Here is a 21,342-nt window from a genome sequence, read left to right as displayed (position 1 = left end):
CAAGGCAATAGTCAAAGTCAGTAGTGGATTCCTTATAGTACCCCCCCCCCTTCAGGTGAGACCTCCGGACGAACAAGATCCATCACAGATTTGGGGGACATGGAATTGTTCTTAAACCTCCTTAGGCGAGAGGTGGCGTTGAAAGCCCATAGTTTGTTGGGATTCCTTACAGTACCCCCACCACTGGGTGAGAAGCCTGGGTGAACAGGACAATTCATAGGTCTGGGAGACATTGAGTTGTTCCTGAAGTGTCTCCGGCGAGAATTAGGTCCACAATCCAGATGTACATTGGCGAGTGCCATGAAAGACAGCGGTGGTACTGCAGTTCTTGGTACATGGACAATGGGACCTGAGGGCTCCGGAATGGGAACATCGGAAGGACAGTAGCCAGGTGTCCGGTGCATAGTAATAGTCCAAGAGTACGGGACACAGGACACAGATTGTCGGACAAAAATGGCAGAGGGACCTTCAGAGAAGGCAATGTCTTTGGTGAAATCAGCACGGAGGAAGTTGCGAGAGTCTTTAGCTTCCAAGGAATTCCGGGTGGTGGTTAGCAAGGGAATGGGGCGGGAGGGTTCACTACACACTATTGCAGCGGTACTTTTGATACCAAGCAGGGTTGCTATCCCAAGCAATTTGCGAGAGTCTGTAGCAGTGTGTATGCAACTCATGGTACTGGCAGTTGAAGAAGGATCCGCTTCCTTTGGTTTGTGATCTTTAGAGAGAATCAAATCCGAAATTGTGGCCTTGGCGAAGGACATAATAAGCATGTCTATACCCATAGTGGACCCATAGAGAACAGGAACGGACGCTTCAGGTAAAGCGACGAGGTCCAGTAAGGGTGTCTTCGTCTTAGGGAGAGGCCAATTGCCATACAGATCGGGCACTTTGGGCACCGCACAGAGACCTGCGAGTAAGGAGTCTGTTTGAAAGGTGAGAAAACAGATTTTATCCAAAAAACAAGGCAGGCGGTTAAGCGGTGCATCAACCTTAGGGAAAAAAGTCTTGGGGTTAAAGCTGGGTGCCTCCAACACAGAGAAAGAAGACAGAGAACTAGAGCTTGGCTTCGGAGTGGAGGTCCCAGGTACCCAGGTCTCACATGATACTGTGGGAGAAGCAATGCAAATTGTTACTGTTTTAAACATAGGGTTTTTAACATCGGTAGCTCCAGGCACCTTTTTGAGAGGTAACCCTAGTTTTGGGACAGGACAGTCAATAGCAAGTACCCCAAGTATTGTGGAAGACACAGAGAAAAATAAGTCCATTTTAAAGACGGGATCTTCTGAAAAAAGGGAAAGTTCCAAATGCGATACCCCTGAGTTCGTGGTAGTAGACATACAGTCAGTAGTGGATACCCCGAATACTGTGGGCGAATCAGCGTGAAACAGTATTATTACAGGAATGGGCATCCCAGACTTAAAGTCATTTTTAATCATCCCGGAGGCTGTGGCATGATCCGTGAGAGAAACTGGGGTAAACTCTCCAACAGACACAAGGGACATCTTGCTTTTTACAGAATTGGGTCCCCGAGAATCCCTAGTGAGGGCATCAGACTCCATGGGAGACTTAGTGACAGGGGTTTTGGAACTGATTAAAGGAATTGCAGGTATCACAGATTTAATAGGAGAAATACCTTGCAAAACAGAAATTTTAGTAAAGGTGATAGGCATCACAGATAGGACAGACAGAAGTAAGCTAGGCAAGGTTGCTTCTATAACAGAAGATTTGGCAGCGGCAAAGCTTAACTCAGCGGCTGCTGGAGAACTTTTAACTACAGTGAGAAGGGACTGCAGATTTACAAAGTCAGGGATAAAGGGAGTCTCAAACTTGAAAGCCTGATCCTTCAAAAAGAGGTGTCCTAACTTTAATGGTACTGAGGGAGCAACAGCAGATACGCTGATCTCAGTAGGGGTCACTTGGAAAGGAGCATAATATGTACTGTTCGCTTTAAACCCTAGGATTTGAGAAAAGGAGAACTCAGACAGTGCAAGTGGGGCAACCACGCCTGTGCTGGTCTCTGAAGTGGGTATTTGGGAAAGAGTGTCTGGGACATCAGAAACGACAACAGATTCCACGAAAAGGGGTCTATGCTCAGAAGCAGGGGTCTCAGCTCTCTGAGTGACAGACGGGGTGAGTGAAATACCTAGGAGTAGGGATTCTGCGAACAGGTTTAGAGAAACAAACGGCTCCAGAGTACTTTTTACTGGAGCCAGTATTATTGCCGAAAGTTCAGGGGGCATAACCCCGAGAATTTTAGCCGAGTCAGAGGACAAAAGGGGTTGATCCTCTGAGGCTAAGGAGGTGTCCCTGACTGACGAACTAAAGGGATCTACCAAGGAAGGTTCACAGGGCTGACCTGCAGGGGTTAACATAGGAAAAACCCCAAGGGTTAAATTACTCTGTACCTGAGAATCAGAGAAATAGAAGCTAGTCTCAGAGAGTGGGGTCATAGGGGGTTCTGCCTCTTGCCCTAGGGACCTATCATTAGACTGCGGAATACTAGGGTTAGCAGTAGGGACCTCACAGAGCAGACTAGCAGGGGTTAATACAGAAAAAACCTCGGAAACAGAGCTTAGAATTTTTGGGTTAGGAAAAGAGGGCAAACAGGATTCATTCTCTGGTGCTAGGGAAGACACACTGACCTGGGGACAGCAGGGATTTACAGTGGGGGACGCATAGGCCTGACTAGCAGGGGTTAAGACCGAAATAACCTCAGGGACAGAATTTAGGGAGGTTAACTCAGGATTAGGGATCGTGGCAGCTTCTTCCTTAGCGGGCAGCGACAGAGAAAGGGTTTGACCATTCTTAGGAGAGAGAGGTACCCCCACAGGTTTAGCAACAGGACTGGCAGCATAGAGAATCTGCCAAGCAGCAGCGTAGCTGGCAAGGAGGGGATCCTGTTCTATTATGTGAATGTCTAGTGTTGAGGAAAGTACATGGAGTGTATCTTGAGACTGAGCCAACATGAGGAGGGCGCCCTGTTGTACTAGGGGAATGTCCAGTGATGAGGCCAGGAGGTAGAGTGCCTCTTGGGCGTCGGCCAGTTCCATAGGGTACACGTTATCCCAGGTTATAGGGGAATCAGGAGAGCGAATACAAGCGGCCAGAGACTGTTTTAAGTTCAGGATGCAGTAAGCCTTAATAAAGAGATCACAACGGCATTGTCTTTGCAAAGGGGTTAAACCTTCATAGGTAAACATTTCATCCATCAGGGGTATTACTTCACACAAATACTGGCCTTCATAGTGGGACTGATACGCAGGCCGGGACATAACTTCAGTTGGTAAATTGCCATCCCCCGCCACGGCGCGTTCCGGTTTTAAATGGCCGAGCATACTGTTACGCCGATGCTCGCCACAAACTGGGACCGGACCGCGGGGCTGAGGTGGGGTTATATAATCACCGACCTTAGTCCACGCAGACTGATCTGGAGTGCGCAGTTCGTAGTCGTACATCGCAGGGTCAGGATTGGAGAAGGCAGCATCGTCGTTAATGAAGCAGGAGTTCGGCAACAGGAAATCAGGAGTGCCCCGCTTCAGCTTAGGAGCGTGAGCGCGGGGGTGGCTTCTGCGCGAGGAGCGGCCTCGGCCCATGACGCCGATCTCAGCAGGAGGAGACAGCAGGCTGGCCGAAGTTCACCGCAGGGCAGCGTCGGGAAGAACCAACGCTTCAGCGCAGAAGTCCAAGGCAGGCCACTGCAAGAGGATCGCAGCAGGCCGCAGGAAAGGAAGGGTAGCCACTGCTAGGAGGGAAATGCAGCAGTTACCAGTGCTGGCATCAACGCTTCAGCACAGGCGTCCAGGGTAGGCCACTGCAGGAGAATAGCAGCAGGCCGTAGGACAGGAAGGATAGCCACTGCTAGGAGGGAATGCAGCAGTTACCAGTGCTGGCATCAACGCTTCAGCACAGGCGTCCAGGATAGGCCACTACAGGAGAATAGCGGCAGGCCACAGGACAGGAAGGGTAGCCACTGCTAGGAGGGAATGCAGCAGTCAACAGTGCTGGCATCAACGCTTCAGCACAGACGTCCAGGGTAGGCCACTGCAAGGAGGTAGCAGCAGGCCAGTGCTGGCAACAACGCTTCAGCACAGACGTCCAGGACCAGGCCTCTGGATACTCAGGAACTTGGAAGGTAAGAATGCTAGGAGAGAGGCCTGGGGTGGTTTGTGGCAGAGACAGTAACATAGAGGTAGGAAAAGTTATGCTCGGCGCTGGTTCAGAGCCAACGCCTAGAATATAAAGGGCGGAGATCCAATCACAGGAGGAGGGTGTGTGAGAATTCCTCCAATGAAGTAGCACAGGGCAGAAACTGCAATGAGAGGCAGCACCTGTGCCATAGATTGCCAGAGGAAGCCTGCAACTGCACAGGTCTGCAAGGCAATAGTCAAAGCCAGTAGTGGATTCCTTACAACTCCATATTCAAGTTTTGGCCATACTAATGCTGTATACAGTGTTCATAGCGATTTGACAAAGTGCATTTCTTGCCCGAAATGCATCAGAGGTTCCCTTCAGGATTCTTGTTTTTAATCTGTATGCTGCCGAACGCTCAATAAAATAATTTTTGCTACTGTGATAGCAGTAGAATCAGAGCAGGATGTAATTTCTCTTCAGAAGGACTTGGAGAGACTGGAAACGTGGGCAGGTAAATTTCAAATGAGGTTTAATACAAATAAATGTAAGGTTATGCATTTGGGATGCAAGAATAAAAAGGCGACTTACAAATTAAATGGAGATATATTGGGGGAATCCTTGATGGAGAAGGATTTAGGAGTGCTTGTAGACAGCAGGCTTAGCAATAGTGCCCAATGTCATGCAGTAGCTGCAAAGGCAAACAAGATCTTATCTTGCATCAAACGGGCAATGGATGGAAGGGAAGTAAACATAATCATGCCCCTTTACAAAGCATTAGTAAGACCACACCTTGAATATGGAGTACAATTTTGGGCACCAATCCTAAGAAAAGACATTATGGAACTAGAGAGAGTGCAGAGAAGAGCCACCAAATTAATAAAGGGGATGGACATTCTAACTTATGAGGAGAGGCTAGCTAAATTAGATTTATTTACATTAGAAAAGAGGCGTCTAAGAGGGGATATGATAACTATATACAAATATATTCAGGGACAATACAAGGAGCTTTCAAAAGAACTATTCATCCCACGGGCAGTACAAAGGACTCGGGGCCATCCCTTAAGGTTGGAGGAAAGGAAATTTCACCAGCAACAAAGGACAGGGGTCTTTACAGTAAGGGCAGTTAAAATGTGGAATTCATTACCCATGGAGACTGTGATGGCAGATACAATAGATTTGTTCAAAAAAGGTTGGACATCTTTTTAGATGGGAAAGGTATACAGGGATATACCAAATAAGTATACATGGGAAGGATGTTGATCCAGGGATTAATCCGATTGCCAATTCTTGGAGTCAGGAAGGAATGTGTTTTTCCCCTTAATGGGGTTTTTTGTTTGCCTTCCTCTGGATCAATAAGTAAGTATAGATAAAGAATAGAAAAAAGAAAATAGGTGCAAAACAGCGCTAGAATTATAAATATAAATGTTCAGGCAGCCAGGTGAAAGACTGGTAGTACAACCAGTCAGGGGAACAAATGAAAAAAAGAGGTTTAACCGGCGCCAAAAAAAGGGTAAATACCAGTCCTGTTATGACAGTCCAAATACAGTCCTTGGAATGATGAATGGTGATGATTTTCACCTCAGCAATGCATATATGAAAAAGAGAGAAAGAAAGAGAATAATGGTGCAGTAAATCAACACAGGAGGGGGAAGGAAGGGGGGGGGGGGGGAAACACAGATATTAGCAACAAAAACAACAAACAGAGCATACAAACATGAAACACAAGCACGGCCTAAAAAATAATACAAAGCTTATTTATTAGCGTGGACATGTGTATTAACCGCATCCGGAGGGGCAAAATTGCAACCCTACTTACGAAATGCTGGAAAGGTACAGGCAGATCTGCTGTAAGCAGCTGGGCTTTCAGGATGGCGACCGGAGCACTTGTGCTGGCGTCTACACGTGACTGGGGAATCAGGCGGATGTCTCCGATGCCGAGGCCTCTGGGCGGACGTGACGTCACCCCCGTTGTGTACTCTCCACCGGCTCACAGGACTCCAGTCCTCCAGTCCTCATTAACAGCCGCAATGTCGCCGTACCTCGGTTAAAACACTTGTAGGAGACTGCAGAATTTCTCCTTTGAAACTGCAGACTGTACCACAGTAAAAACACCAAGTTTTAGAGTGTTTTTACTGTGGTACAGTCTGCAGTTTCAAAGGAGAAATTCTGCAGTCTCCTACAAGTGTTTTAACCGAGGTACGGCGACATTGCGGCTCTTAATGAGGACTGGAGTCCTGTGAGCCGGTGGAGAGTACACAACGGGGGTGACGTCACGTCCGCCCAGAGGCCTCGGCATCGGAGACATCCGCCTGATTCCCCAGTCACGTGTAGACGCCAGCACAAGTGCTCCGGTCGCCATCCTGAAAGCCCAGCTGCTTACAGCAGATCTGCCTGTACCTTTCCAGCATTTCGTAAGTAGGGTTGCAATTTTGCCCCTCCGGATGCGGTTAATACACATGTCCACGCTAATAAATAAGCTTTGTATTATTTTTTAGGCCGTGCTTGTGTTTCATGTTTGTATGCTCTGTTTGTTGTTTTTGTTGCTAATATCTGTGTTTCCCCCCCCCCCCTTCCTTCCCCCTCCTGTGTTGATTTACTGCACCATTATTCTCTTTCTTTCTCTCTTTTTCATATATGCATTGCTGAGGTGAAAATCATCACCATTCATCATTCCAAGGACTGTATTTGGACTGTCATAACAGGACTGGTATTTACCTTTTTTTTGGCGCCGGTTAAACCTCTTTTTTTCATATAGATAAAGAATAAAGTATTTGTTGTCTAAATTTAGCATAGGTTGAACTTGATGGACGTACGTCTTTTTTCAACCTCATCTACTATGTAACTATGTGATCCAGCATCCGTTAGACTTCCTTCAATTGGAACGCATCCCGTATGTATTGACACGCAGTGCACCGCCCGTACACTCCCCGCTGGGAGGGATCTCCTTTCATAGCGATTATGCTTATTTCTCTTCCATCCATACCGCGTTTAAGTCAAGATAAGATCTTATGTGGCTTCACATCTACTGTCTGACATTGGACACTTGCTAAGCCTGCTATCTACAAACACTCAGAAATCCTCCTCCATCACGGAATGACCTACAATAGCCCCATTTAATTTGGAAGTCCGCTGTTTGTTCTTGTTTCCCAAATGCAAAACCTTACATTTATCTGTATTAAACCTCATCTGCCATTTCCTGACCTAGTTTCCAGTCTCTCCAAGTCCTTCTGTAGAGAAATTACATCCTGCTCTGATTTTACTACCTTACACAATTTAGAATCAGCAACAAAAATGGAGACTTTGCTCTCGATGCCAAACTCAAGGTCATTAATATAAAAGCTAAAAAGTAGGGGTCCCAGTACTGATCCTTGAGGTGCTCCACTTACAGCTTTACCCAACCTGAAAAGGTTCCATATACAACAACTCTGTTGTCTATCCTCCAACCTGTTTTCAATTCTGGTGCAAATATTTGTACTGAGTCCAAGTTGCTTTATTTTGTACACCAACCTCGTGTGGAACCGTATCAGCTGCATTACCCTGGTATAAATTCCTACTTACTTCCTCGACGATACTAATACGGTTAGTTTGGCACAACCTATTCTTCATAAATCCATGCCGATTATTATTAATATTTTTGTTAGGTATTCCTGAATATTATCCCTTAATCTTCAAGTAGTTTCCCCACTATTGAAGTCAGGCTTACAGGTCTGTAATTCACTTGTTTGGCATCCTGACTATGGTCCCAACGAGGACTGAAACCTCGATCACTGTGGAAATAAGCTCCACTTATTGAAGAAGTCCAAGTGTGCTGGATCCATTTTGCTTTTATGCTATATGTACAGTATGTTTTTATGTATGTTTGTATGTATGTATGTATGTATATATGTCTGTCTGTCTGTCTGTCTGTCTGCAAACATTTCATATACAAAAAAAGGTTGCACTATTGTGGGGATTATATATAATATGCAATGTTACGTACGGTACACCTGTCAGCCCGTGACTTGTATATGAGACAAGGGTTAGCACACAGCTATCTAGCTGACTCACTATTCATCTGCGCACAGGGCACTCAAATGAATGTCTCTCCTTACTCCATACCAATATACCATCTGTCCAGGAACAGCACGTGTGAGCATGTGACTTGTATATGCAACCAGTGTTAATACACATGACTACACTAGCTAACTCGCCTTTCTTCTCTTGTAGCAAAATGTGTCCGAAAATGTAAATTACTCTCCAAAGTGCAAAGTATTACGTATTAAAGGTTAGCTCTAATATACAAACATACAGAAAGGTTACAGAAAAGTATTATTACAAGAAACATACAGTAAGCAATTCAGACAGTTTCTTAAAACCAAAAGATTAAATAAACAGAATCTAAACTTATGTTATCGCATAACTTTGATCAGATCTTTTCCAATGACGGCCTGTATTGGAATATGAGAATTCACTTATCTTGTTGACATCAGACACACCTCTAGTTGAATTCTAATTTTCTATTCACACATGCAAATGTAGCACTTGCCCCCACCTCCCTACAGGAGATGTGGAAGCTATATGGGTGTACTCTGATGCCGTTAGCTCACCTGAAGGTCTTACAGGAGGTCTGAGGGCTCCGCTGGTGTTGTATGAGAGCAGCAACAGGACATGGTTTTCATTCTTAAGGTGCAGCACCTCCATACCATGAGGATGCTGGCGGAGGCAGGATTGTTCCCCACTGGCACATACTCTCTCCAGGACAGACACGGAGACTCATGATGGTACAACTGGTCTTTATTCCTCCTCAACTTCCCTGGAGCAGACCCCAGAAGCTTGAGGCCCCAAGAGTCCCATCTCAGCTCCCTCACCCCCTAACGGGGCAAAGGGAATCACTCCCACTGAGGGAAGACTCTCAGACACAATTTGGTGGCGTGCCAACTTTTATACCCGGGGGAGGGGCTTGTAACACTGCCCCATAACAGGGCAGGTCCAGGTACTGACAGGCATCACACCATCTCCATGTGACCCAATCAGTACCCTCCCCAGGTATGATACTCCAAGCTGCCGCTAGGCCTGACCCTGGATATGACAGCATTGTTGCTATCCAGGCTGCAACTGCAGGCTAGGCCATGTGCAGGAGTTTAACCCCAACACTGCCTGTTCCTATCAGGACTTATAGTGTTGAGCCAGTGGAAAGGCTATAGCCAGGGGCACTAGGCTACACAAGCATTTATCCGAAAAACCTTCTGCATTGAAACACACACAATCCCAACCCTTTTTCATCACTTGGCCCCACAACAGTTTTAGGACTTAACAGAAAAAAACTTTCGTTTGGACTTTTTAAACTTTGCCTCAGTATATAAAAGACTTTATAACTTTGTTTCTATAATACTTAGACAAACGTCATCTTCATTGTTGCGTCTGTGTACTTAATAAACACGCCTGGGTAAGAAATTAGACAATGTAACTTCTATTTTTGCATGAGAAACGGATGTCGGAGATTAAAACAAAAAAACAAAAGGAGGCTGATGATCAACTCAGTCACCGTACTAGTAGACCAAAATGATTAATGAATCATTAAATGATTCACATTGAGTCACAAAACACCCTATGGTAATAGGATAATACTATGAACATGAACTATTGTCACATAGTAATAGGGTAAAGCCACTATGATGGAATATTGTTATTGAGAGTTCAGCAAAAGAGGTGACCACCCTAGTATAGTAGAAACAGGTGAACCCTCTTAAGTATATATACTATTGCAAAAATCGTAGAGAATAAGCACTATACTGTTAAGTATATATTGCTGAAATGACTGATAGAATGATAAATCATCTGAGCAAACGAGTAAGCGTGTATCAAATTGCAAGACATTAAGCTAGTGATACTTAGCAGTGGAGTAATACAATGTAGGCAAAATGACGATGTATCAAAACCTGCCTAGTGAACTGGCTTGGTAAGTAACAGCTAAGTTCACAATAGAACTAGTTCAGTTCTGTAGATCTCAAAATAGTACATATAATGCAGTATACTGGGTGGTCTGAGGAGAGTAGATCTGAACCTTACTCAATAACCTTCTAAATATCTCAAATATGCATAAACCCCACCGTTCAACACTAAAGCAGACCCATAGCGGTGTCTGACGTAATTGACGTTCCCGACACACCTTTCCCTCCAACTACTGAGCTTCGTCAGGGGAAGTTTGACAGAGTACGCAGCAGCCGGTGTTTTAAAGGGGACGGTTTCCATGATCACAAGTAAACAATGCGCATAGCGCATGTGCGAAAGGACATAATTTAACAACCACGCAATGCGCATGCGCAGGGAAATAGAAAGATTCCCTGCAAGTGCGTACTGCGCATGTGCTGAAAGATAGAATAATTTGATCACAACGTATTGCGCATGCGTGAGAACATAGAATAATTTCCTCAGTTGCGCATTACGCATGCGTGAAAAGATAGATTAAATTAGTAACCGCACATTGCGCATGCGCGAGCAGATAATCATAGTAGTGAAGCTGTAGCGCATTGAGCATGCGTAAACAGTGCTTTTGCTGCAACAAAAAACACTATGAAGGGGCGATAAAGATAGCACTACCAATCCCAAAGTATCTATGAAACCGGCTGCTGAGCATTACTTCAAGAGAGTACAAAGGTCAATAAATCTGAACATTTTAATTCATCACCGACTACCCACATTTGTAGATAATAATAATAATAAACAATGTATCATATCCAATACTTGATATAGTCACAAATGTAAAATACATTATAATAAGTGTAAACACTTAATTGGACATATGGCAGGCTTAAACCAAAATGTTTGATTACAATATTCAACATACATCTAGGCAATTAGCTGAAAGACTGTCCATAAAATAAAAGAGAATAAGGTGATAAAAACGGGCAGAAAACGATGAGCACTCATCAGAGAATAGTCAATCAATAAAAGGTGTAACGGTGAACCCCTCATTGAGGCTATTGGGACTCCGTGTCTTTAGTTTATAGATCCATTCTGCCTCAATACGAAGTAACATTTTATCAATGTTACCTCCTCTACTTGGACACTTCATTTGATGGATGCCCATGAAAGTGAGGCAGTTCACGTCGCCATCATGCTTCTCGGTAACATGTTACGCAACTGGAGTATCTGAAGCATGTTTGTTGGAATTAACGTGTTCCAGAATATACCTGCGTAACTGTCGCATGGTTTTACCCACGTATCTCTTCCCACAAATACATGTGATGAGATAGAAAACATTCGTGGCACGACAGTTAATGAACGTGTCAACTGATAACGATTTGAGTGTGATCATGATTGACAAATGTTTTGGCAGGAGAGACATGTTTACAGGCCTTACAACCCTGGCATTCATACATCCCCTTAACAGGAGCGGTAAGCCAATGGAAAGGTTTTCGGCCGCTGATGGTGACTGTGAACCAAATGGTCCCGTACATTTCTAGATTGTCTACTTGTGATCGTTGGAGTGGGCCCCATCTAGATCAGAAAGCAGAAGATGCCCATGTCGAGAGAAAATACGTTTGATTGTTCACCATCTTTTATTATAGTTTCCGATGCACCTTATAGTTTTGTCAGCTTTCTTAGGAGTGATATTAGACAGTAAATTGTCCCTATTGCTATATAGTGCACGATGGTAGGATCGCTTGAGAGTTTTGATATTCTAACCACGAATCGGGAAACGTTCCCTCAGCTCTTTAGATTGTCTGCCACTTTATCTATTATTATGATGGCAATTATATTACCATCTATTTTGCTAGTAGCTTCTTATTCTGGTATATTTTCAGCCATCTATAATTAAGAAATTTCTTGGCTCTGCCGTTCCACGTTATACACTTTTTAATTACTATTTACACACTTAATACAGTGATATATGTTTTATGTGTCCCCCCCGTTTGTAATAAAGGTTATGTTTTAATTCAGGTGGTGTGCAACCAAGTGAATTCTTTGCAAGGTCACTGTCTTGTGCCCTCCATTTTTGTTTTCTGCATATCAGAGATTATACATAGAAAACCCTGTTTTTTAGTAGCATTTGATTCGTGTAATCGCAACAGTTACAAATCTCTATTTTGTTATTCTTGCAAAGTGCGGTCAGGCCCAGGATATTCATATTTAGCAAACTACCAACTTCTGGACCTGTAGTGCTAGCCAGGCCCCCTGATACTCTGCAGAATCCCACCAAAGAATGCCTTGGCTTTTAAAAGGGTCCTGTTTATTCTAGGGTCAGGGAAGCCATATTTCAATCCCCTCACTTACAAATCTAGATGTATCTCTAGATACACCAGTCCTATAAATTACAGGTACTGCATGGTCAGGGGTTTAACAGGTCATCAAAACAATTCTTGTATTAAGACAATTTGGAAACAACGTTAACCTCTCATGTGCCAGATTGATTAAATTACTTCATCTCATGATATTATCTTGACATTCACCAGTAGCCAAGGGTGCTGTTTTAAGAATATGTTCTACTCTCAGATCTACACAGAGAGTGTACCTTCCGGGGTATGTAAGTGAATCATTAGGAAACTTGTTCTTCTCCCACCGAAGAAATCAGGAGACATGTAAAGTAAACCTCTCAAAGTTATTCTCAGTGATCTGCATCTGTGTCCTGATTAGAGCCAGGCAGTGCAGATATTGCATTTAATTTTTATTAAAGTGTAATCTTACCTGCTTCTGTTTAAAGCTTGTCTGTATTAAAGGGCCGTATTCTTGCCCTGGGAAGCCAGCTGATTTATCCGATATTTCCTTTTACGTGTGTATGTTTGCTTGCCGGCGAACCAACGGGCTTTCTGTACACGCGGGATGCTTGTGAATATCAAAACAAGAGAGAGACAATGCCTCCTGCACAGCATCCTGCCTTTAAAGCGGCACTTCAGGTATTTTAGCTATAGGATTGAAGCAGGGGGTCTCCGGATCTGAACCCCATTAATTTCAGCTCCGGGGACCCCTGCTTCCTACGATACACACCTCCGTAGGCGGTGCCGGTATCACCTTCATGTTTACACGTCCGTCATCACGGGCGCCCATAGGAAGCCGCAAAGGATGACATCACAGCTTCCTATTGGCTCGCAAGACGTGGCACATTAAAATAAATTTATTTTCTGCAAATCCGTAATGCCCTGGATCCTCCACTTTGTTCATATACTTTGAAATGACACCAGACAGGTTTTTTCCCTAAACCATGGAGCACCAGTACCGCTAATCGCAAGTATATTGCTTTATTATACCTATTTAGGTGTGCAGACGTAAGTCTTTATTTGTTACATTAAAAGTCGCCATTATGTTAGCCCCAACCAGCCACGTCAGAGCTGATAGAGCTGAAATGAATATTGTTCCGCTCCGGAGACACCCTGCTTCAATCCTGTAACTAAAATAAACACAAACTCCGACCTGGAGTACGGCTTTAACCTGGAGTATGACCTGGAGTAAGGCCGTGCTCAGAAAAGCCGTGTTTTTCCAGGAACAGATGTAACCAGCATTGTTCATTTGGTGAGTTGACAATGTGCTAATTTAATTGTGTGAATAGGTCTCACCGGAGGGGAGATCAGCTATTTTATGAATCTTTGGGAGATAGTGAAACACGGCCGGGGTTGGGGTGGCATTGTATAAGTATTCCATTTCATTTTCATTTAGAACTCCCAGGCATGGAGCCCTCACCATGCAGCTCCCTCTGGAACCTCCGGGTAGGGTCTGATCACAGTGCAGCATAGGAACAAGTATCACTGACTGGCACAAAGCCTCCCAGTGATAGTTATCCCTATGCTGCACTATGACCGCTCCCCCCTTGTCTGCATTTTTAATTACAAGAGATTTATTGAATTTAAGATCCCGTGGGCCTGAATTTCTCCCTGAGTCAAATTGTTCCCATGATGGGTACTAGGAGGTAGATGAAAGCTAAATCCCTCATGCAATAGGATAAGATCTCTCTCCACTAAACTTTCGAAAGTGGACAGAAATTTTCCCTTCACAAATGTTGGGAAAAAATAGGATTTTCTTGTTAGACCTGAATCCTTTCTGCCTAGGAATCTGTCTGGATCCCTGTCCCCGATACCAATCCCACCTAATTCCTCCATATCCTGAAGCGCACAGTGGCCTCTAAAAGAGAAATGATTAAGGTTAATCAACGTCTTAACAACGTGTAAGAAAAGTGGTATTAGGTATACTTCCATCTTTGGTACTATAGAACTTCTTTACAGTACATTTTATAATAAATGTATGAAGATCAACCACTGTGTTGAAATACCTAAAACTTATTTTCAGGGGCAAATTATAACCCTTTGTTAAGGATTCATCACTGGTCAATTCAACATTATAAATGTTTATACCCCCACATTCATCATTCAGAAGTTATTTTTTCGCTTCATTCCCTTTCGCTTCGATCCCTTGTTGACCCGCCTGGTCCCCTTTCGTTTTTTGTCTAATGATTATTTAATGAATCAGAATAATGTCTGTCCCGAGGTCTACCACCCTGGTCCTGTGGCCTCTCCCCCAATAGGTACGCTGACCTTTAGGTCTGTCCTGTTGAGAACTTGAATAATTAAAAACACGATCATTAAAACATGAAACTGAATGTCTTAATGTATCTGTATCTGATAAGTCAGATTCTGCATTCTGTAGATCATGTGGTGGTGTCTTCTTCAGAATAAATTTTTGAGACTGCAACCGATTAATTAATGGGTGTTGAGTGACCTGACTGTGGCCCCTCACTTCCCCTTCTGGGTTGTACGATTTTCTCCCAAGCATAGACTTGATTACCCTCGGACTCACGCCTATCCCTTTCACATTTTGCCTGTTTTTATCTCACCGTTTCTTTTTCCAGGTCTTTTATAGACTCTGTTGGAATTTGGTCACATTCCTGGAACCCCTCCATTTTGGAATAGTTTGATCATTTCAGTTGCAAGGCTTCGGCTTCTTTCTCAGCTGTCAATTTGTCTTTTGATTTTTGAATTAACAATCCGCTCAATTAATTTTTTTTTGTTTTAATTTTTTTATTGTTTTGTATTCACAAATTCCCAGTGAACATATCATATTATAGTCAATAGTTCGGCATTTATACACATTTGTTCAGAAAAAAACTTATCTTAACATAGTGTTTTAATGTTTTATATCAACTGTACACTTCTTCATACTCTGTGTATTACGATGAAATGGATTAGTAGGATAGAAAAGATTAAGAATAGGGATAGATAAAGATGAAGGCTGGGACCAGGGGAGGGGGAAAGGGGGAGGGGGGAAGAGGCGCGCACAAACAGGGTCCGGGGTTCTGGTTTCAGGGCCAGCTGAGACTAGATCGAACCTTTTTTTATTTTTATTTATTATATATTATATATCTCTGACTTAAGGTTAGGATGGGGTCCAAAGATCCCAAACCTTGTGGAATTCTTCTAGTCTTTGGTTAAGCTGGGCCGACAATTGTTCCATCAATTTAACTCCATTTAGTCTTTTAATTATTGTCTGCTTGGAGGGTACGCAGAGAGAAGGATATTCAGCGCTCGTGCTGCAGATGTAGAAATTGGAAAATCCCTTTGCTGCACGTGCATGGAGCGTCTCCCCAGATGCTCCCACTTCAAAGGTGATCCCCCCCTAAAAAGGGGGGAGGACACCCTGAGAAACAGAAAAGAAAAAATGCACAAATGCGCACCAGGGATGAAATTAGTATTATTTATTCTTAAAAAATACACATAGTCAGCTGAGAGGATCCAACCCCTCCTCAGCTAAATGGGTTAAACTGCCCAGATACACAAACCATACATATGGACTCTAAAAATAGAATACCCTAAACAGTGAAACACACACAATAAAAATCAACATTCAATGTTATAAAAATAATACATAAACAAAGAAAGTAGCAACAGCCCAAGGTAATTTAAGTAAAAACCGCCATAGAGGACTATAATACCGCTGACAGGGGGAAACGAACACTCACACTGGGGCAGAGGTGGGGGTCCACGGATGACCGCATAGGATCCGGATCGCGGCACCACAGAAGATGAAGAAAACCACCACTTGTGCCTCAGGCAGGCTCCGTCTCAGCCTCTCAGCAAACACGCGCAGGATGACCTGTCGTGACCTCTACGCGTTTCGCACCACGTGCTTCGTCAGGAGGTCACGTACAGCGTCATCCGCGCATATTTATAGAAGGCAGGGAATCAGTAAGGACGGCCCCCTTCAGACGCCAGACCAAGCACCCTTTAAATGCCAACATTATGCTCAGAATGATGCAACCTCTTTCCTATGCAGTGTCACATGTTGCTGCATTCTCGGGCTAAAGGTTGCAAGTAATAAATAATAAATGAAACCTATAACATGATGCTTCACATAGACATAACACAGCATAAGACCATCACATAGCATAAAAAAAATTAAAAAGCAAATACCAATTCATATGTTACATACTAATTGCACATCATAAATTAATAATTAATTGATCTTTTATAATAGATATACAAAGCCAGTAAATGGCTTATAAAGATATATACATAATGCTTTAAAAAGAAAACATATAATCTTAATACAAATACCATAAAATAGTAAAAAGAGAGACTAATATAGTACCAATTAAAAAGGAAATTGATCTAAATATTTGTTATCTTAAAAATGGAGTTAATTCAATGAGTTCATTAAAACCAATAGGATGTCTAGTTTGCATTTCATAGATCCAATACTGTTCACGTTTTAATAAATGGTTCTCTCTATTTCCCTGTCTACTGTTCATTTGTATGTGTTCAAGCCCCTTAAATGTAATGCAATCAGGGTCATTATTGTGTATCTCATTAAAGTGTTTTAATAGCGGAGTAAGTGGCATGCCTTTAGCCAAAGTTTTTGGTATATTTTTTACATTCCTCAGATGTTCTAGCATACGCATCTTTAGTGGTCGTTTTGTCTTGCCAATGTACTGTAAATTACAGTTACACTGCAAGACATAAACCACATGCGTGGTCTGACAGTTAATAAAACTTTTGGCATTGTAAATCCGTTTAGTGGCACAAGACGTGGCTGTTTTTCCTTTACAGATATGTTTACACGCCTTGCACTTCCCGCATTTGTATGTGCCCTTAATGCCCAAGCGATCTTTAATGTCACCAGATACAGCAGTTTTTCTGATGATTTGGCTTGGGCCAACATATTTTTTAAGTTTGGTGCACGTTTGAACACTATCCCTGGTTGTGACTTTAACTGAGGGCCCAATACAGGGTCCATTTTCAGTATTCCCCAGTGTTTTTTCAAGATTTTTCTGATCCCATAATGCATATCACTGAACTGGGTTATAAAAGCAGGGATTTTTGTATTTTTACTTTTATCCCTCTTATTCTTATTATATTTCATCAGTGATTTTCTTGGTATTTTTTCCAGTTTCTTTATTGAGGAATCTATCAATTCCTCATTATAGTTCTGATCAAGAAATCTTTTTTTGAGGAACTGAGATTGTTTATCAAATTCCTCAACTTTAGAATCGTTTCTCTTCAATCTCAGAAACTGGTTAAAGGGAATATTTTGGACCCATCTTTTGTCATGACAACTAAAAGGGTCAAGATAGGAGTTGACGTTTGTTACTTTGAAATAAGTTTTAGTCTGAACAGTATTGGATTCAATATAGATCTCCAAATCAAGGAAATTTATACTAACTGTACTATTTTCACCACTAAATTTTAAGTTACATTCGTTTGCATTTAGCTGATTAACAAACTCAAGATAAGATTCCTCAGTTCCCTCCCACACAATGATGATATCATCGATATATCTCCTCCACAGCCTAAGCTGTGGAGGAGGACATCGAAACACCGCAAGCGACTCCCACAGTCCCATATACAAATTGGCGAACGATGGGGCAAATGTAGTCCCCATCGCCGTCCCCAGGATTTGTAAAAAATAAAGGGAATCAAACATAAAATAATTGTGACCCAAAATGAAATTAATTGATGTGAGAATAAATTCAATTTGTGTGATGGGTAGTGTTTGTGGGGTCATCAAAAAGTGCCTAATAGCCTCTATTCCTTTTTGATGGGGAATACTAGTGTATAAGGCTTGCACATCTAAAGTGGCTAATCTACAACTCTCATTCCAAACAAAATTTTCCAAAACCTGTAAAACCATAGTGGTGTCTTTAAGGTGAGATGGAAGTGATGTGACAAGTGGTTGTAAGTAAAAATCAATATATGTGGATAAATTCGAAGTGATAGAGTTAATCCCTGAAATAATCGGGCGTCCAGGTGGGGAAGTGAGGGACTTGTGAATCTTGGGGATGTAATAAAAAATGGGAATTGTGGGGGTCTCAATATACATATATTCATATTCTGCCTTAGACAAAATCCCAATTTCAAGGGCCCCAATCAGATGCCTTTTAATAAGGCCCAAATATTCCCCTGTAGGATCTTTTTTTAGGGGGACATAGGTAGTTTGATCTCCCAAAATGCAATAGGCCTCTTTGAAATAGTCCTCTTTGTCTAAGAGGACTATTCCACCCCCTTTGTCAGCTGACCTCAAAACAATATCTGGGTTAGCTTTCAAATTATTTATACTTTTATTTTCCTCCCAGGTGAGATTAGAATGGTGTTCAGAGGATTTTTTCTTACACATTTCTTTAAAGTCTCTCAACCAATTTTCCAAACAATTCAATATTGTGTCCTCTAGAGGTATATGGGTAGAAAACCGAATTTGGCTTAAATCCTGAGTGTAGGTAACTACCAAAGTTGACAAAGTCTGGGTCACTTTCTCTTAAGAGAGCTTCAAGATCCTCAATTAATGCCATCTCTTCAATATTGTGCTCTTTAAGCTCGTTTGATTGGGTACTGACTGATATGTTGTTTGAACTGCTAAAATGACGCTGTAGAGTCATTTTCCTTAAATATTTCTGGAGGTCTATATATAGGTCAAACTCATTCACATCCCTTGTAGGGGCAAAGGTGAAACCTTTCTTTAGCACCTGAAAAAGATGTTGGTCTATGGTGAGGGAAGATAAATTGAATATCCCACTGGTAGTTAGTGTTAATGACATGTATGTAACACAGGCATACCCCGCATTAACGTACCCAATGGGACCGGAGCATGTATGTAAAGCGAAAATGTACTTAAAGTGAAGCACTACCTTTTCCCCACTTATCGATGCATATACTGTACTGCAATCGTCATATACGTGCATAACTGATGTAAATAGCACATTTGTAACAGGCTCTATAATCTCCCCGCTTGCGCACAGCTTTGGTACAGGTAGGGAGCCGGTATTGCTGTTTAGGACGTGCTGACAGGCGCATGCGCGAGCTGCCGTTTGCCTATTGGGCGATATGTCCTTACTCGCGAGTGTACTTAAAGTGAGTGTCCTTAAAACGGGGTATGCCTGTATGTTTACTCTTTGATACGATCGATTACATAAAAGGCCCTGTGTGTTATTGTGACTGTTCTCAGAGAGTCCACAAAGGGAAAAGCTAAAAACCTAGACCTTTGAACGATTTGGAGAACATTGTCGGGACACCGGGGCGTTTAATGAAAATCTGGCACTGTCCCGGGACGTAGGATCACCCTTGTTTCAGTGCTCTGGAACTGAATGGCTCTGTCACTTTTTTAGCAGCAAAAGTAACCAGTGAGATCTCTTGGACCATAACTAGGTATGCTGTATTTCATGTTGTGTGTATGTATGTATATCTTTATTCATACATGCATACATGTTAAAGCACTAACTATTCATACAAATGCAGCTTGAGAGGCACAGAGGTGAAGTCTGAGGGTTATTTCTGTGCATCGGGGCAGCATTGTGTGTGTGTTTGGGTGCATACAAGCTCTGCGCATTTTAGTTAGTAAAGAAAAACGAACAGAAAAAGGAGAAATATGGAACATTTTGGCGCCTTATAAATTGTATGATAGAGGATTTATTTGTATTAATAGTAACAGCAAATAAAAATACCACTTGCGGTACTTTCACATGTCTCAGACAGGTGTTTCCCCACTAATGCTTAGCATGCAGCGCTTCCACTGCAGATAGGGACTCTGGGTAATGGCATGCAAATGAGCTCAGTGAGTCACTCCTTATTTCTTATCCATGTTAACAGGGACCCCAGTAAGCAGATGCATACCTAATAGTAATTAATAGTGATTAAAAGTGCCAATTCTTCTACTCCATTATTTGTGCTGGAAAGCACAGCTTTTTAACCCTGTACTTTCTTTCTCAGTTGTACTAAAATTAAAAAAACGAACTAGCAGTTTCACTCCCACTGACATCACTTTGTTTCATTTCATATACATGAGCGAGTGAAACAGGAAGCACATTTAAGATACGATCAACCACCACTTCCTTATATGAGCAAAAAATATATTACATTCAGCAGCACAAGCAACAAAGATTCAACTTATATTTTGGGGGGGGAAAGCAGTCGAACCAGAGCAATTAAAGAAATTAGCAGAAATATCGTAAGGGGGAGAAAGAGCTCATCTGAACTACAGGACGTGCAATTTCTTGGCTAGAATCCTGAAGGAGGTAGAAGCCTGGAGCAGAGATTACTAATCCGCAGAGCGAGATACCATGTACAGATCTCTGCACACAGGGGATCCAGTCATAGGTAAGGGGAAGTGTGTGTATTGTACAGCTGCACAGTGCACAGACGTGGCTCTCTTTGTAATCACATGGGGGAATATATATATATATATAAATACATATATATATATATATATATATATATATATATATATATATATATATGCAAATATAACTGTATGCTCATCTGCATGTCTTAGGCAGGTCTGCAACCCCGCCATATATATATATATATATATATATATATATATATATATATATATATATATATATATATATATATATATATATATATATATATAGAATCCAATGCACAGCCGGCACACCATATGCAAGTAAATAAGTTTTGGTGCTTATCCCATAAAGCAATAACAGACCATACGATACCGGTTGCAACACGACATCAAGGGACAGCACGCAGGTAAGTAAATCAAAAATGTTCTATATTTGATAGAAGACACAAAAAACGACGTTTCGGTCCCCCAGTGGGACCTTTCTCAAGGTGGTGCAATTGAATGCAGTGCACAATACATATATATATGCATTCAATTGCACCACCTTGAGAAAGGTCCCACTGGGGGACCGAAACGTCAGTTTTTGTGTCTTCTATCAAATATAGAACATTTTTGATTTACTTACCTGCGTGCTGTCCCTTGATGTCGTGTTGCAACCGGTATCGTATGGTC

The 21,342-nt window shown here is 42.4% G+C and overlaps 1 protein-coding gene across 3 annotated transcripts in view; it reads left to right on the top strand.

The window, feature by feature from the left end:
• The window catches only part of ASXL2 (ASXL transcriptional regulator 2), a 184,114-nt gene that overhangs the window by 94,519 nt on the left and 68,253 nt on the right, over nucleotides 1–21,342 (top strand). Inside the window, exon 1 of one of the 3 annotated variants that reach the window (XM_075595338.1) lies at nucleotides 20,220–20,681. The exons of the other annotated variants lie outside the window; for them this stretch is intronic. Coding sequence (XP_075451453.1) covers nucleotides 20,645–20,681 — 37 coding nt within the window. The 5' untranslated portion in view covers nucleotides 20,220–20,644. Of the gene's footprint in view, nucleotides 1–20,219; nucleotides 20,682–21,342 lie in introns of those variants that run through there. 3 annotated transcript variants of the gene reach the window in all.

This window comes from Ascaphus truei, chromosome 4 (genome assembly GCF_040206685.1).
Source record: "Ascaphus truei isolate aAscTru1 chromosome 4, aAscTru1.hap1, whole genome shotgun sequence".
Taxonomy (NCBI): domain Eukaryota; kingdom Metazoa; phylum Chordata; class Amphibia; order Anura; family Ascaphidae; genus Ascaphus; species Ascaphus truei.
This window is presented reverse-complemented; position numbering and strand designations above follow the sequence as displayed.